The 19458-nt window shown below is 37.3% G+C and overlaps 1 protein-coding gene across 1 annotated transcript in view; it reads left to right on the top strand.

The window, feature by feature from the left end:
• Positions 1 to 19458, top strand: part of TENM1 (teneurin transmembrane protein 1) — a 498746-nt gene that overhangs the window by 131068 nt on the left and 348220 nt on the right. The window contains exon 2 of the mRNA XM_050776593.1: positions 617 to 857. Within this exon, the coding sequence (XP_050632550.1) occupies positions 617 to 857 (241 nt within the window). The remainder of the gene's footprint in view (positions 1 to 616; positions 858 to 19458) is intronic.

Raw genomic sequence — 19458 nt, 5'->3', positions numbered from 1 at the left:
GAACAAACTCCTTTTAGCCTACCTTTTACAAATAACACTCTAAGCTGGGGGGCTGGCAAAGAGATTAGTTTCACACAGCCAAGTGACACACTCGTGAGCTGTTTTTCTAAAATATGGATTTGCTCCTGTATAGGCAAGCTCACATCCTTTCCTGAGGTAAGCCAGAAGGTGGCCTTATATTTTTATTTGAAGTGCCAAATGATCTTCCTTGCAACAAATTTGTGCCTTTTACTAGTATTTTCTGAAGTGAGAATTTTGCAACTGATGGAAATCAGCTCACTTCTATTCTGTAACTTGGTGTCTTGTTAATGATTTATTTGTTCAGTAGCAGAAACTATGACAAATGGTGTGAGGCGGCCTCATTTACTTTTTAGCTGCTATAGCCCTAAAGAATTTACATGTAAATGCAACTGCAAATGTTTTAAATTTCATAAGCATGCTGCACGTGCCTTTGTAAGTTAAGTGGCATTTTTACAGATAGACTGAACTTAAAACAACCTCCCTCACCCCACAGGTTTTATTATCTGAAATCCTGGTAAGTCTGTCGTGCTAGTTTCCCTGACTGCCAAGTGGAAGAGTAAGTCTCTATTTTGTGTTTCTCTTCTCTCCTCTTTAGATGTGCAGAGCAGCCCACACAACCAGTTCACCTTCAGACCCCTCCCGCCGCCACCTCCGCCTCCTCATGCCTGCACCTGTGCCAGGAAGCCACCCCCTGCAGCGGACTCTCTTCAGAGGAGATCAATGACTACCCGCAGCCAGCCCAGCCCAGCTGCTCCAGCTCCCCCAACCAGCACGCAGGATTCAGTTCATCTGCATAACAGCTGGGTCTTGAACAGCAACATACCATTGGAGACCAGGTACTTAAGCTATTATTGATCCCACTAAACTTAAGTATTGGCAGAGGATGGTTCCACTGATTGCAGAAACTCATTTCATCACACACATCTGCAGAGACACACAAATGCACAAACAGATACATACCCAGATGCATGGGCAAAAAGGAAGACTCCTTCACAGGCACAGATGTGCAAACAGACACACACATCTAGATCCAGCCACAGACACAGACCAGAGCAGATACACGTGAAAAGATGAAGCCGCAGATACATAAACACCCTGCTGTCACATATTCACAAAAACATAAAACAAAGCAATTATCTAAGCTGTCACTGAAGCCTCAAAGTGAAACGCAATTGTCCCTTGGTTTAAAAAACTACAGTATTACAGGAAAACCCAAACACAACTGGAGGAGGAGTGATCATTTCTATTTTATTTATTGTAAGATTCTTTGAAAAAATAAGCTGCCTTCAAACATTTAAAAAAATAAAAGGATCAGCCTCATGTAATGGAAGTATATGTGTACATTTAAACACTAAATTCTGCCTTTAGGGTTAAGCTTTTGGTCTTTCAAGAAAAAAAATTTGCCTGTTTTTCTTCACATGTTTAGTTTTCTAGATTCATTCCTCGGAGCTTTGTCGTGATAAAAGTTCTACTCTTTGCAGTTCTAGGTCCCTTGATCATGATAGATTTTAGCACTAGATACAATTAACAAAGAAATTACTCATCATTTCTAGTCACTTTCTTAAATCAAAAATTACAACTTTATCTTGACATAGAAAAACATGAACTAATAGAACATAGCATTCTATTTTCTCTGAAATTCAAGGACTTCCCCTTGTTTTTTTGTGTGCCTTATGTAGTTCTACAATGGAAACTTTTATTTTTGTTTTATTTTTATAGATTCGAGGATACATGTGCATGTTTGTTATATGGATATATTGTGCAGTGGTGAGGTTTGGTTTTCTAGTGTACCCATCACCTAAAGGGTGAACATTGTACCCAATAGGTAATTTTCTAACCCTTACTCCCTGCCCATCCTTCCTTTTTTGGAGTCCCAAGGGTCTATCATTTCCATTTTTATGTCCATGAATAGCCGTTGTTTAACTCCCATTTATAAGTGAGAACATGTGGTATTTGGTTTTCTGTTACTGAGTTAGCTTACTTTGAATAATGGCCTACAGTTCTATCCATGTTGCTGCAAAAAACCTGATTTACTTTTATGGCTCTGTGGTACTCTGTGGGGTATATATACCACATTTTCTTTATCCAATTATTCATTGATGGACACTTAGGTCAATTCCATGATTTTGCTCTTGTGTATTGTGCTGTGATAAACACATGAATGCAGATGTCTTTTTGATATAATGATTTATTTTTCTTTGGGTAGATATCCAGAAATGCATTGATGAATCAAATGGAAGTTCTATTAAAAATTGCCATACTGTTTTCCATAGAGGTTATGTTAATTTTTATTCCCATCAACAGTGTATAAGCATCGCCTTTTCTCCACATTTTCACCAACATCTGCTGTTTTTTGACTTTTTAATAATAGCCGTTCTGACTGGTATGAGATGGTATTTCATTGTGGTCTTAATTTGCATTTCTCTGATAATTAGTAATGTTGAGCATTTTTTCATGTGTTTGTTGACCACTTACATAGCACCTTTTGAGAAATGTCTGTTCATATCCTTTGCCCACTTTTTAACAGGAATTTTTGGGTATTTTTTTCTTGTTGATTTGTGTAAGTTCCTTATAGATTCTGGATGTTAGTCCTTTCTTGGATGCATTGTTTGCAAATATTTTCTCCCATTCTGTGTGTTGTCTGTTTACTCTGTTGATTATTTATTTTGCTATGCAGAAGCTTTTTAGCTTAACTAAGTCAAATTTGTCTATTTTTTGTTGTTGTTGCATTTGCTTTTGAGGTCTTGGTCATAACATTTCTTGCCTAGGCCAATGTCCTGAAGAGTTTTTTACTAGGTTGTCTTCTAGTATTTTTATAGTTTCTGGTGTTATATTTAAGTCTTTAATCCATCTTGAGTTAATTTTTGTATATAGTGAGAGATAGGAGTCCAGTTTCCTTCTGCCTATAGCTATCCAATTTACAGAAACTTTTTCTAAAGACATTTGTATGTAAAAAATGGGCATAATATACCGCTTGATAAACAATGTCTGGTATCACCTTCTAACCTGATCTCTGGGAATTGGAATGGAAAGAGAAGGACTAGTCAACTCTCATAAGACCGGTTGTTGTTGTTGTTGTTTTTGTTGTTTAGCAGCATATTAAATTAAATACCAACCATGGCATCAGAGAATATGTCACCATCAACAAACTGGAAGTACTATGACCCATGTCCAGGAAACAGTATCATCCATCACTTACCAGATTAAATGGTTTCATAAAGGGTGATTTCTGCTATATTCCAAGAGAAAAATATAGCAGTCAGCACTGATGGTGACAATAACGCAGTTAGAACTGAACTAGTGATAGGATTTCTGTTTCTTTTCTTTTTTTTTTTTCTTTTGAGAAAGTCTCCTTCTGTCACCCAGGCTGGAGTGCAGTAGCAAGATCTCGGCTCCTCAGCGTCCAGAGTAGCTGGGACTACAGGCATACGCCACCACACCCAGCTAATTTTTGTATTTTTAGTAGAGACGGGGTTTCACCATATTGGCTAAGCTGGTCTTGAACTCCGGACCTTGTGATCTGCCCGTCTCGGCCTCCCAAAGTGCTGGGATTACAGGCATGAGCCACCGTGCCCAGCCCTGTATCTTTTCTTTTCTTTTCTTTTCTTTCCTCTTTTTTTTATTGAAAGGGGAAGGTGAGTAAAGGGTAAAATGCAAAGAACAATGTATATCTTCTTCAAGGAGTTTTCAAACAGTGGTTATTTCCTCATTTTACTTTTAATTCATTTGCAGAGCTTAGTGATAGAGAGCTGAGGAAACAGCAGGGCAATATGGTTAAGTAGCAGTTCTGACAAGCAAACACACTCCTTTCCTCTATAAAGCCAAATAACAGGAAATCTGGGAGAGAGTGGGGAATGGGTTCAGGCAAATGGAGAAAGAAAATTATTCTTATTTGAAATGTACATCTAGGCATGTTTGTACAAACTGCACCCACGGACCTTCTGTATCTATGCAAGGAAAGTATTAATTGGTCTCAGTTTCTTAAGACGCAGAGAAGAACATAAGTTTTCATGTGAGAGTGAACAGAGTACCTTTTTAGTACATTTGAATATATATTTAGCATCACAATGATGATTTTTTTAAAAGCCAGAAATGTTATTAGCTTGATCAACTAGAATTATTCAAATATATCCTTTAAAATGTTCATTTCTCATGTAGTCAATAAAGGTAACTGTGAGTATCCAGGAACTTATGCATGAACTGTGTAACAGAACCTGTCTGAACCTCGGCCTCCTCATCTGTAAAAATGAATATACAAATGCCTGCCTTCCTAATTAGGAAAATCAAGCTAACATAGTAGAAAGTGCCTCATATACTGTAAAGCACTACACAATGAAAAGCTAACATTACTATCCCTACTAAGTGGCCACTTGCCTTTGCATAAATATCTCCGGAATAGGTAATTGACTAAGTTATTTCACTCCACCTCAAACAACTACTAGAAGGTTCTTTTTGAACCAAAATCTATCCCTTCTTAACTCTGCCCATTTTTCTCAAATCTAATTTTAGGGTCCCACAGAATAAGTAAAATTCCCCTTACAACTGACAGCCCTTCACTGTTCCTGAGTCTTCTCTTCTTTGTGCTAAATGTTTCCCCAGTTCCTTCTACCTGTTCCTCACATTAATTGGTTTCCAATCTCCCTTCCTGGTCTCTTCCTTTAGAACACACTAAAAGTGTGTTTGTCCAAACTGCTCTTGAAATGTAACATTCAAGGCTGAATGCAGGTGTGGGTTCTTATTAGGCTCTCTGGTTACAAGAAGCCAAAGACATTCAGGTTGCCTCGAGTAATTGAGAACATCTTTTCAGTGTATGTGTTATCAGTCCCTGAGAACATGGGAAACTCTGGTCAATCCCCAAAGGAAAGGCAAAGCCTGTAGATCTCTAGCATTAATAAGACTCAGCAATTCTCTGCATTTTTGCTCCTCTCTGTCTCTTTCTTTGTCCAATAGCTTATTCTTTCCATCAGCTCAATATTTATTTTGTCTACCACATAGTTTCTACTATCTCATAACAATGTCTGGTCTCCACTGCACCACATGACTCCAAGTGTACCTCCTCACACCTCTCACCTCATCCCTTCAGCTGCATGTCCCATTGCTGACTGCGTTATTATCTTGGTCACTGTAGGCTCAAAACCCTAAGAGGGAATTTGATTAACCCAGTTCATCCCTTTTATAGCAGGCTGTGTTTCAGTTTTTTGGCAAGCCCTGCCAATTATTCTCACAGTCAACTGAGGCTATGGGGAGAGAAAAGTCCTGTGATTAAAATAAGCAACAACATGGCCATCTATGGCTGTCCCTTGAGGAAGGACTGGGAGCAGATTTGATGTTCCTTAGATGGGACTCTCAGCAGTCAGTCATTTTGACTGATTCACTGGGGATTTTATGCTATGACCAACAATTAGCCACCTCTCTTGTTCTAATTATGTATTTTGGTTAATGCTGTCTACTCTAGTATCAGCTTTTTTGGTGGCCACATGACACTATCCATACACATTGAGAACACTCGAAACTAAACCCCAAAGCCTTTTTAACATGTTCTGAAGCTAAACCATGTTTCATTTATTCTATAAGTACATAGTTGATTCTTTTTCAATTTTGCGTTTGGTATTTAAGATACCAGTGGAAATATATTTGGAGCCTTGATTTGGCCTAATTTGATTTCATCTTGTTAGCATGTGGAGATGTTGCTGAGTTCAAATTCTACCATACAAGCTATTTGCTTTTGCTCTCAGAATTGTGTCATCTGTAGGCTTATTAGGTATGTTTCCCTCTTTTTTATGTAAGTTATTGATACAGATGTTACATGGGACCAGATTAGGGTCAGATCTCTGTGCATGCCACTGGTGACATTTATCTATTAGGCAACATTCTTTTACTAACAACCCACATTTCTCCATCTTGTTCATAGCCATATTATGGGAGATCTTGTCAAATGTCTTGCTGATATTCAGATATAGTATGCTTACATTCTTACTGATCTTCCAACCTAATAACCATATCGAGAATAGAAATGAAATGAGATTGTCTAAGATAACTTGTGCTTAGAGAATTTGTACTGCCTTCTATGGTTACTACTTTTTTCCTAAGTGATCACAAATTGTGCTTTTATTAACCTGTTCTAGAATTTTGTATTTAATCAACCTGTTTCTTGGTTTAGTCTAAGGAGTCCATATGCTTCCTGTTTATTTTGAAAACTAAAGCCAATGTTTGCTGTCTCCAGTCTCCTGTCACGCTTCACCCACACTACAGTTGCTAAAACTTTATCAACTGTGACAAGGCAATCCAATCTCCAAGACCTCTCACTACTCTGGGATAGAATTTTAATTCATTTATTATAGAACAGCCAAATGCCTTTTAATGACTGCTTTGCCTATTTTAGCTTCAATTTATGGTTACTGATATTGATTTTACCATTTCAAGTCTATCATCATTCTTTTTCACAAAGAAAACTAGTACAGTAGTTGAGAAGGCCTCCCATATATTAGTCATCCAATAACAATTTCATGGGTTTCATGTCTCTCCTACCCTTGCTCTTCTTGGTTTAAATATATTTTTTAAAAAGCACTTTTCTGTCATCTTCAGCAGTTTTTTTCTCAAGCCTCAGGCTCATTTGGGGTATAATTCTTCTTAGCATTATTTTCATCGTGCCCTCTTAAACTTATTTATTTTTGGTTTTTATCCCTTCATTTTAGTACCTGTTCTTTAGAAATCCAAACTGAATGTGAATGGAGAACACCCAGTACAGACACACTGGTTTCAACAGGTTAAAATAAATAAATAAAATAAAATAACTTCCCGACTCTCTTAATTCATCTTGATATTAGAGTATCCCAGGGCATGAAATTGTACCTACTTTACTTCAGCAAGCTCTTTTCCAAAAGTCTGGGATTTTGGCCTTATAAGGTACTTACGGACTCTAAGATAAAATACTTCACTTCCTCTAAAGGTTCCTATTACCTTCAACTCACCAGTTTCTCTTTTTCTAAGTCAGTCAGAGAGGCAAGTTTCCTGATTTTCTCTACCTTGTGGGAGGTGTAGTAATTAACACAAGAATTTGGGAACTTGCCATATATTTGCTTTTTGCAAATCGATCCAACTAGCAGATGTTTATGGAGTTGAAATCATTCATGTTTACTACCCTTTCCTCCTATGACACTTTTGTGATCTGTGTTGAGAACCAGCATCCATTGTCTTCATCTGGCCAAGTGGCTTATTATAGACTCTCCGATCCACTACCTATTAATCATGTGACATTGGGCATATCACTTATCATCACCATGTCTCAGTTTTCTCATCTGTAAAGTAAGGATAATGGTAAAACCTAGCTGATAGGCCATTGTGAGCATTAAATGAGTTCATAATTGCAATGTGCTTAGAGCAGCCATGAACATAATGAGCACTCCATAAATATTAGTAATAGTAATAACAATAATCTTCACACAAGAGATTATTTTACTTTTTGTCCCTATTTCTATCATTGTCTAATTAAAGGTATTTCTACCCTTCCATTCATGATTTCCTCAAAGTAAACACATACAACATCATTCCACTGCCTTTCTTAACATGCTTTTAAATAGAATATACTTGGCCTGGCCCGGTGGCTCACGCCTGTAATCCCAACACTTTGGGAAGCTGAGGCAGGTGAATCACCTGAGGTCAGGAGTTCCAGACCAGCCTGGCCAACATGGTGAAACCCCATCTCTACTAAAAATACAAAAATTAGCCGGGTGTGGTGGCAGGTACCTGTAATCCCAGCTACTCAGGAGGCTGAGGCAGGAGAATTGCTTGAAACGGCGGGGAGGTAGTGGGGGGACGGTGCAGAGGTGGCAGTGAGCCAAGATTGTGCCACTGCACTCCAGCCTGGGCAACAGAGGGAGATTCCGTCTCTACATAAATAAATAAATAAATAAATAAATAAATAAATAGAATATACTCTTTCACCACCATGTTCCAAATCATCAGAACCATCCCCCCTCTCCCACATTTTGACAATACATACCTGTGAGGCTTTTTAAGACTGCGCTGTGATCAATCTTCAGAATACCTTGTGCATTGCTGCCTACCTTCTGTTATTCAGAAAAGCAGTGCCCTTTTTACCCAGTACATTGAGGATTTGGCCCTGCCCTGAGCCCTCCCCTACTCAAACGTCAGCCTTGCTATCTCCTTCTCCAAGCCTCCTTCTCGGAATTCCCAACGTCTAGATTATATCTTGGGGGCAGAGTGTTTTTTGCAACCTGGAAAGATGGGCACATTGCCAAAGATGGAGAGGCTGGGTGATGTGTGCAAGCATATGTACTCCAACATCCCTGGACTAAACTACTTATGTCATTGTGAACTTAGACACATTACATAACTTCCATAGACCTGAATTTCCCTGTTTGTTTTGTGTCAAAAATGGCAGACCCTACCTCATGGGGCTGTTTTCAGAACTGAATGAGATAATATACAAAAATGTCTACTCAGAGCCAGGCACATAGAAAGTGTGCAATAAATATTACATTTTCAATTCAGTATACTAGACTGGCACAGACCTGCTGGCAAGTAGACGAATTCAGAGTTACTACAATTCAGAGAGACACATTAGCTTTAATCTGCTGTAAAAACATCCAGTATTCACATATACTTCCCAGTCTATGGATTACTGAGTGTGTCCTGCACAGCGAGGCATTCAGCAAGCATTTACTAATTATTCCTGGTGCACTGCATCTTCTATGAGGAATGAGAATCCCTGTATTCCAGAAATTTATGGTTTAGTACTAGTAACAATAACGATAGCTAAATATACAGCATTACTATATGCCAAGCAGTATTCTAATCCCTTATGAATCAACTTCTTTAACTCGTATGCTAGTACCTATGTGATACGTACTATTTAGTATTGCCATCCTCAACTGAGAGATGAGGCAATTGAGGTACAGAGAGGTTAAGGAACTTTGTAAAATCCCGTAGGTAGGACATGGCAGATCCAGGTCAGGCTTTGAACCCAGGCTGTAGGTCTAGCATCTTCATATTCAACCACTATGCATTACTGACTTTCTGTAGTAGGGGAAGCAAAGGTAAATAAATAACAGTACCATCACAAGTGTTTTGTTATATTTAAGTAGTCCCAAGGTAAGAACCCTTGGATGGGGGTAGATCTAACCAAAGTAGGAATAGTAGAGATTAAGGAAGTGTTGAGGTAGGTAGAAGGGGGAAAAGTCAAAATTTCCCCGAGAAAATGGCCTAAAAATCATGTTGTTCTAAAATCATGAGGTGATGTTACATGAAAAATGGAGGAAAGGGCATTCTGGGAAGAACATATCACAATCAAAGTTGTGCATAGTCACCAGTTATCTAAGTGATATTAGGCACTATTCTTTTTATTATTTCTCTCCCTTTTCCTTCATTTGCCATTTAAATACTCTTGACCAGGTTGGCTACTCTGTGAGCAAGCATGTTCTTTCTAGTACTAATGAGAGATAACCATTCTGGAACTGAAAACCTATCATTCCTCATTTTGACAATTGAGAAGAATATTATTAATGTCAGAATGATATGACTCTGTTTAATGTCACCTTCAGTATTTGTGAATAAATACCCTATAATCTATCTAGAACTTGTTATTTTCACTTATTTTCTACATTTCTACCTTATTAGATTTCTATCACCCTCAACTAATGCAACAGAATATCAGGAAGAGACATTTCTAAAATCGCAATAAATTTTTCAAAAGAAAAAAAAAAAAAAGAAAACCTATCATTCTCAAGCTATGAGCCAAAAATCTAAATTTCATACTAAAATTCCTGCTGTTAAACTTCCATATTATCCTTCCTTATCCAGAGGCCCATCCTTAGATATACTAGAGTTTGCAGATCCTTTTATTCTTTGATTTTTTTTTTTTTTTTTTTAGAAAGTCTCTTTTTCTTCCCTGTGGCATGAGCCTCAATCCCAAAGCTATCATATGGCTTTGATGGCACAGTCCTGTGCCTGCTTGATAAAATGCTGTGAGACTGGTTAAGAGTTTGGGATTGTAGAAAACAATAGAACTGGGTTCAAAGTCCCATTCTGCTCCTTATTAGCTGTATGAGCTTAGGCAAATTACTGAACCTTTCTGAATTTCAGTTTTTTGAACTTAAAAATGGGTTAATAGCACTCACTTTATAAGGTTGTTACAAGTATTATTTCATACCTCACATGAAATTTGCACCCTCATTTTAGTTTCCTTCCCTATTTCTCTTCCCATGTCCATCCCCTGGCACTGGCTTTATTCCTTTCTAGCTTCTCACAATCATGATTTTCTGCTTTCCTTCTTTTCTATAGAATGGTTTTTTCATTCTGTCCATGAAATTATGTGCAAGTAGATTGACCTATCTTTAACACCCAATTAGTTGAAGAGGTGCTTATTTCTGTCAGTAATTCAAACACAGCCCCCTTCCTGCAAAGCACTGGAATAGTTGCCTTTGCTTCTCAGCCTCTTCATCCAGGTTCACTTTTAAGTGGAATTGCAGCCATTTTTGTTTACTATTGTTTACTCTCTTTGCTGTCCCCCAATTCAAATTCCTAACTCAGAGTCTACTTGATATTCTATTACTCATGATAATTTTCAGCCGAGTGTTGGTTCAAGATAACTAATTTTGCTTGGCCTGATCTTAGATGGTAATTATTTTTTCAGAATGATGATAATGGATAGTAATCATGATCTATTTACCAAAATGAATCTTACTCAAAGGTTTTGCTGTGATTATCAACACTAGAGAAAACCTGGAGTTGGGATTAACATGACCACTTCAGTTCACAAAGACAAATCAGAATTGTATGCAGGAATCATGCCGGGGCAGGAGAGTGCAAGTAACAACCATCTTCATTGATTTTTAGCATATTCTGACAGATGGCTGTAGCTTGGTATGAGGCTAACTGCCCTTGCTGGCTTTAGGCCAATGTGACAATTAAATGGAGTCTACAGGGTTATTTTTACAAAAGAAGAGCCAGGGCCATTGGCGAAGGAGATTTTGGCAAGGAATGGAAACAGAAATGAAATTTGTATGACCAATATGTGTTACTATACTTGCAGAGCTAGTGTCTATCTTGGGAAAAAAAAATAATCATTTGGAGGAAATATTCATTAATGGTGATTGCAGTAATTTATTTATGGAAAAATACCCTTTAAATATTAACCAATAAATGTAAGTTCTCCAGCAGCAGTAATATGTCTTTATTATACAGCACTGCTAAAATCTACCTAACATTTATAAGTAGTTTTTTTTCTAGGACATTTGCAATGGAAAAATAGAGACATAATTTTTTTCCTTCAATAATGACTGGAGAAAAAAAAAATCTCAGAATGTACATATGCAGTGCTTAGATCCAACAGTATCTCATGCTTTAATCCTTTAACAGCATGGAGGTTAGCAAAAATCTATCTTCAGCCACAGATTTAAAGATTCTTTTTAAGACAGGAAAAGACGCTGTAGAACTAATCTATGACCTATAAATCCTGTTTAACCAAGCTCAACCAAGCTTTTCAGCCTACACCACATGATGGATGTGGAATGTGTTAAATTTACATGAAAGAGAATGCTGTAGTCTTAAAATATATTTTATATGTTGAGAGTAAAAATGTAAGTCTATTGTGCTTAGGCAGTGAAGAACAATACTTTGGAGATCAGTGTGATACAGTTTCTAGTTACTTTGGTGGCAGTATTATTTTTAAACATGCTTTTTGACTGACTATTCTCAGTTTCATTTCCAAATAAAACCATAGGCAAACATAATTTGTTTCATTTTATAAGGAAAGAAAGTTTCACCATAGGTGAGATGAAATCTGATTTTAATTTGGAGAAGATTTACTTAGCAATGCAAATGTGAATCTAAATATGTTTTAGGGAATTTTTAAAAATGAGTTGATTGATGTAATATATGAGCATAGCAAACAAAAATTAAATTTTAGTGAAATCTCTGTACCCATTCATTTTGCCCTCCCTCACCATATACTTATACACGTCCCTATACCAGACTATATTTAAAACAGAGATGTATGGGTTTGAACAAGAGAGAACACAAGTTCTTAACAACTTCATTTACTACAAAGTTACTTATCCAGTGAATCATAACAAATATTTCCATTACCATGTCAAGTTGATAGATACTTGTCTATTTTACTAAGAGCATGAAATATATTTAAAGCAACAGGAAATAAATTTCCTATCAATTATCTTATTTTCTATCTGGGTGTTCATGTGTATTTGCACGTGTGTGTGTGTGTGTATGTGTGTGTGTGTGTATCAAAAAGATGTTCTATTGAACATCTCCCTTTAGAAGAATCCAGCTGGTTCTATATTAATTCCATAACACAAAAATGTTTGTAGCTTTAAAAGCAAAATGTAAGATCTGGTTAAATCTTGAAGTCTTTGAAATGTGTCTGCAATAATTGTGAAAGTGTGGTACTGAGCATTTTATTTAAAGAACAAGAAAGCTCAAAAAGAATTGTCCCCTTTGGTGAACAGATAAGCAAATAAATAGTAACATCTGCTTCTCCATTTTGTTAAAAAAAAAATTGGTGTGATATCTGAGGGTATAAGACAGTATATAATGCAAACACTTTAAATGAAAAACAGTTCATTGTAAATAATATGATGAATTTATTTTAGTTTCATCACATTTTAACGAATACTTATTAAGTGCCTACCTTAAACAAAACACTGTTCTAGTTGTTGGGGCTACTACAGAGAACAAAACAAATAAAAACCTTGCCCTTAATGAGCTTATAATCTAGTAGGGGGAGAGAGCCTTTCCCCTAAAACATTGATCTTTTTTGAGGTTAATAATATTGCAAGACTTGGGGTCTGGCTAGATGGGGTATGGGAAAAGGAGGCGAGGAGTCAAAGATACCTCTTAGGAGTCTTCCTAGTCTGCCATCACCTCTGTTTTAGACTGGGTAATTTATAAACAACAGAAATTGATTGTTGTCAGTTCTAGAGACTGGGAAGTCCAAGATTAAGGTGTCAGCAGATTTTGGTGTCTGGTAAGCACCTGTTCTTCATATACAGCACGTTATTGCTTTGTCCTTGTATGTCAGAAGGGGCCAACAGGCTCCCTGAAGCCTCTTTTATAAGAACACTAATTCCACTCATGAAGACAGAACTCTCATGGCCTAATCACCCCACCAAAAGCCCTACTTTTTAACGTCAACATATTGGGGATTAGATTTCAACATATGATTTCTTTTCTGAGACAGGATCTTGCTCTGCCACCCAGGATGGAGTGCAGTGGCACAATCATGACCCACTGTATCCTCAATCTCCCGGGCTCAAGGGATCCTCCCACCTCAACCTCCGGAGTAGCTGGGACCACAGGTGCATGCCACCATGCTCAGCTAATGTTTGTATTTTCTGTAGATCTGAGGTTTTGCCACGTTTCTCAGGCTGGTCTGGAACTCCTGTACTCAAGCAATCTGCTTGTCTTGGCCTCCCAGCATGCTGAAATTATAGGTATGAGCCACTGCACATGGCCAAAATATGAATTTTGGAGGGACACAAACATTCAGACTATAGCAACCTCCCCACTTCAACTTTCATATAGAAACTCCTTATCTATGATCTCATAACACTCTGTCGATATGTTTATCACAATGCCTTATTTCATTGTATATTTGCCCTCAAAAACTTCTATTTACTTGCCTTTGTTCCTCACTGAAACTTAAGTAAAGGACTTTGCCTTTTCTTATGTTGATCCCTCAGTGCTTGGCTCATATCATTCAACAAAATGCATGGACAGAGTAAGTGAACAGAGAACTATAGATGGAGTAGATTTTTGAAATCAGGAACAGAAGTTAATGGAAGCAGACAGTGCATATTATTTTGGAAATATTGGAACACCTACGTGAGCCATCTAGTTTGAAATGTTCAATATAAAAAAAAAACGTTGAAAATATGGATCTGAGTCCAAGGAAAGGAATAAATAGAGAAAAAATTATTCTCCTACTACTTGCTGAATGCTTACTATGTGCCAAGAATTTTGCCAAGTAACTGTCACATTTATTTTAACTTAGGGTTCTTAAAACTAAGGCTTAAAAATGTTGAACGTGCCACAGGGTCATCAGTTACGTGTAATGGAGTCAGTTAAAACCCAGATATGGCCAGGCATGGTGGCTCACGCCTATAATCCCAGCACTTTGGGAGGCTGATGTGGGCGGATCACAAGGTCAAGAGATGGAGACCATCCTGGCCAATATGGTGAAACCCCGTCTCTACTAAAAATATAAAAATTAGCTGGGTGTGGTGGCACACGCCTGTATTCCCAGCTACTTGGGAGGCTGAGACTGGAGAATCACTGGAACCCGGGAGGCAGAGGTTGCAGTGAGCTGAGATCATGCCGCTGCACTCCAGCCTGACAAAAGAGTAAGACTCTGTCAAAAAAAAAAAAAAGACAAAACACCAGATATGTCTGCTTCCAGAGCTCATGATGGACGTAGATAATTAAGAGTTTCGTAGGTAAATGTAATAATAGTAAGTTTTGAAAAACCTAGATGGAGTTTTATGCAAGAGTAAAAGAAAGCCATATACCAAACCATTGCAACACTTATGTATTAGGAATTCATAGAGGATAAGAGGCCAGCATAGGTGATTGAGGAGTAATCATGGAAGACCACAAACAAGAGGAAATTTCCAGGAGGTGGTGATCATGATTTTCAAATATCACAGAGGAATCAAACTGTGGATGAGAAGAGACCATTGACTCTATCAATTATAAATTTTAAGCAACCAATTTCTTTACAGTAGTGAGGTTGAAGCCACATACCACATTGGATTTGAAGAATTGGTAAGACCTAAGAAAATGGAAACAAAAAGGTAAAGTAGGGTTTTGAAATGGGGCAGTAGATTGAGAGCAGACTGAATCAGGGCAAAACTTCATATGAATTGGAAGGCAAAATGCAAGGGAAACTACTTTAGTGAGAAGGTATACACTAGACATCAGGATAGTGCTGTGAGTGACAAGAAGAAACTGACAGACCCAGTCAGAGATCAAGTTGCCTTAATGATAAAGTATACAGAAATATGTAGGGATAATAACATAATTTGGAAGAAAACAACATGATCCCATACAACAGTACAGGCTTCCCAGGTTGCCAAGTCCCAGCAAAGACATAGAGCTGGGGATTTATTAACCCTCACCTTTGGGATGAGGATTAAAATAAAATAAAAAGTTTGCCTTTGGTATTCTCACAGTAGAGGTGATATTATATCCTCTCACTCTTATCTAAAGTTGGTTCTCAAATATACATCATATTTCCGAGGGCAAGCACCTATTACTGGCCAAGACATAATTATAACTCGTACTTTTTATCTCTATCTGGTATACAAAAAACACTAGGCAGTCCGTTGTTACTGAAGAAGATGCTTAATAGTGACATATGTATGCACAGAGCTTGCATTGACAGCATAGATGCTAACATGACTATTTCCAATTCAAACTATCAAAATATCAAGTACAACATGATATTAGCTTCGTAAGTAAATTGAATTTCTTCTGGCATAAAATAGTCACAATCTGATATTTTTCTCACCTTTCAACTAAAATAATTGTTTTTATCTATGACAGTCTAATCTCTCAAATTTTGTCATTTATCATAGTGAATAGTATCATTAACTTAGGTAATTTTATGGTAATGTGGGTAGCTGTGTTTTAGTAGATACACTTGTAGCTAAATACTTTTTCTTGTCTGTCAAAATCAAAAGGCTCAGCCATTTGATAATGTACTGTATATGTATGCATGTATGTGTGTGTGCGCACATATAGGCATGTGTGAACATATAAGTGTGCATGCATAATTTGCTATTGTCCAAAGTATTTTCACTAGTTATCTCATTTCAAACTGTAAACCCTGGAATGTAGACATAATAGAAACTATGCCCAGTTTAATGGTAAAGTAACTGAGTCTTGGGAAATTTTAATAACACATTCATGTGGAGCAAGAATGTGTTATTGAAATTTCTTGGAGCAAGAGTTGCTGCTGGAATGTAAGTCCTATGCAAACAATCCAATGCTGTTTACACTATAACAATTTATCTCTGGTATATGAAGAACTCCAAGTCATCTCTTTTTGTCTTTCAGTGAATATTTATGGTTCGGTTAAGTTTCCCTGCCTGGAGATATAATCTAGTTTTTATTCTATTTATATTAAAATCTTAAATGCCCAGGAAACTGGGGCATTCTGGTTAATTGGATTTGGTGGTTAGCTTAAGGTTAAATAGAACTTTTTACAAATTGCCATTCTTAAATATGAGTCTACTTTCCATTTTAACCCAAATGATCATAATTTAATCTTTTATAATTGAAAATTGAAAATCTTATAGTACATCAGGGTTGCAATTTAAATATGAGTTGTTATTGTAAAGTGTTCTAGGTATAAAGGATGTTGTAGAGTGAACAAAACATCTAGTGGTCCCAGGATATCTGTTGTAAATTTTTAATGGCCCATGTGAGTTTTTGAAAAAGCACTAGATTTACAGTTAGAAATCTTGAGGCCAAGTCCAATTCCACTATTAAATAGCTGTGTAACCTTAATATCTCTTTCTTCTTCTCAACCTCGTTTTCCTCAATAGTCAGATGAGGAAATGAAGCTAAATGATATTTGAGGTCCTTTCTGGCTTTACAGTCTCTGTCATTCTGTGACTTGCTTCTTGTCTCTTGCTCCTCTACTGAAAGAATCCTATTTAATTGAGCTTTCCAGTTAGTTGGATTCTAATTAGTTGCAAGTTTACTAATTCCAGGTGAGGTCCCCAGACAAATGAGATGGATTTAAGTTGAACAATCATGATTCTTTCTGAATTTCCTATAGGCAAGAAGAAGTGAAGAAGACACCACACTTCCCTTTCTGTCAAGGGGTAGTGATGATGGTAGGCAACTATAGTTAAGGAGGCAATGTTAGGCCAGTGTAAGACTAGTCTATGAAGTCATTTTTCCTGTTATGTAATAGGTACTTGATACAATTTTGTTAAATAAATGCATTTTTAAGACAAAACCCTTTGTGAACCCAAAATATCTGAGACACATCTCAGTCAACTAAGGAAGTCTATTTTGCCAAGGTTAAGGATGCACTGGTGACACAGCCTTAGGAGGACCTGACAACATGTGCCCAAGGTGGTTGGGGTACAGCTTGCTTTTACACATTTTAGAGAGACTTAATACATCAATCAATACATGTATGATTTACATCATTGGTTTGATCTGGAGGGGTGGGACAACTCAAGGTAGGGAGCTTCCAGGTCATAGGTAGATTTTAAAATTTTCTGTCTCGCAATTAGTTGAAAGAATTATTAGTAGAAAACTATGTCTGGGTTACAATAAGAGGTGTGGAGACTTAAGTTTTATCATGCAGATGACACCTGCCTTAGAGAAAATAGACTGTATGTTTCTTATCAGACTTAAGGTCTGTGTTGATATTAACACTGGAGGGATATAACAAGGCATGTTAGACTCCATCTTCCATTATGGCCTGAATTAGATTTTCAGGTTAACTCTGGAATGCCCTTGGCCAAGAGGAGGGGTCCATTTGGATGATTGGGGGCCTTGGAATTTTCTTTTCGGTTTGCACCTTTATAGTGACAAGATTCAAGATGCAACACCTTGTATAGAAGTCTACTCTGCCTTGGATCATACTGTGAGGCTGCAGTACAATTTCAGTATCTTCCTTCATGTTGTCATTCTCATCTATGACATAAATACAACTTCATATTATGTTTCCTATTGAAAGATAAAAATATAATCTGGTTTAGGTTTAAGTTCCAACTAGCCATTTCTATACTGCACCCTGTGAATCCATGATGATATTTGTTTTCTAAGGATAGACAATGATGCATAGAGAAAATAAGTCCAGGTTTAATATTATATTTGCCAAGTACAAAGACATATTTAGAGGTCAGCAGAGTTCATGAAATTCCTATATTCTCGACGTTGACCTTACCTTGTTTATCTCTCTGTGCTGTCCCTGAATAATTAAAGTGAACCAATGTGTTTCTTCTTTGCACTCTCAAATCCACACAGCAGGGAACCAGGGAGAGAACATTTTAGTGGAAGGCAGGCCTGCTTTCCACAAATTCTCCTGTGCTCAAGTGGAAGTGTAGTTACTAAGCTTTAGAGCACAACACAAAGCTGAATTTGACTGTTTCTTAAGTGGCCTAACCTAAGAGGAGTTAATGTTTCAATCGCTATGATTATTATATATTCTGCATACTTTAATCAGTTCGGGTTTTGGATTTATGCCTCATGACAGGTTCATGAGGGGCACAGTTTAAAAAGCAATTTTTTTTACTGTTACAAAGATTTCCTTGTTTGGTCAGCAAGGGTAAATGTTTGAGGCAATTATCAGTGAGTTGTATATGCTCTCTGGCCCTAGGATTCGGGGTATTTGTTTGGATAATAGACCAATCGAAGTGCAACTAGAGAGTCAAGGAGGAACAGCTGTGAGCTTGGGGAGGAAGATAAGATCAGGAGTGCCTGGCATGAAAATCTTCCTCTGGGAGTTATTACAGAGTGACAGATTTTCTCCTGTAGAGATGTAGAATACTTCAAAATTTCACGTTCCAATTGGATGAAGAGTTTTAGACAAATGATTCTCAACTTCACCACTATTGATATTTTGGGCTGAATAATTTCTTGTTACATATGTCTTGAGGAGGTGGACTGTCAGGATGTTTAGCAGCGTATCTGACCTCTACCCACTAGATGCTAGCAGTACCCTTCCCCAAGTTGTGATAACCAAAAATGTCTCCTGACATTGCCAAATATTCCCCATGGACCAGTTGGTCCCCTGTTGAGGAACACTCTTTTTGTAGCCAGTTTGAGAAACATTCTTTTCCATTGATGTTTCCCAACTTAGTCCTGGTACTGGAAAGACAAAATCTATTGTTGCTGGCTCACTTTTTACTCAAACCACTCTGCAAACTCTTAATTCCTTTTTTCCCTTCCCATCTTTCACTCCTCCTATTCCTTTCTTCCAAGGCCTTTTTTAGAGGTTTAGACAGTTCTCCAGTTTATAGTTTGGGATAGAAACCATTAAACTACATCCATTTAAATGTAAGCCTCTCCACATTGCTTTACTTTTAATACAATGGCAACTCGTCACATAATTTTATCCCCAATTAACTTGTCATATCCTGCATTTCTATGTGAGAGTCTTAAGCAAGAGAATTATATTTTTGACACATTGAATATATACCCAGTTTGTACTATACTTAATTGACTTGTTTTCTGGTAATACATAAAGATGGAAAAATAGTGTGTCATTGCTGGCTATTTATTTAGATCAAAACTAAACAACCTATAGCAAAGGAGGGAAGAATGACCCCTGAAGCAACTAACAAATGATCCTCTAACCTTGCAAAGATAGCCATATCTATCTGTAAGATTTCCTTTCTTACTCTATTCCTTTCTCTTCTCTTATACTCTTCATTCTCC

This window comes from Macaca thibetana, chromosome X (assembly GCF_024542745.1).
Source record: "Macaca thibetana thibetana isolate TM-01 chromosome X, ASM2454274v1, whole genome shotgun sequence".
NCBI classification, from domain to species: domain Eukaryota; kingdom Metazoa; phylum Chordata; class Mammalia; order Primates; family Cercopithecidae; genus Macaca; species Macaca thibetana.
The sequence above is the reverse complement of the archived record's forward strand: the minus strand, read 5'-3'. Positions and strand labels throughout refer to the sequence as shown.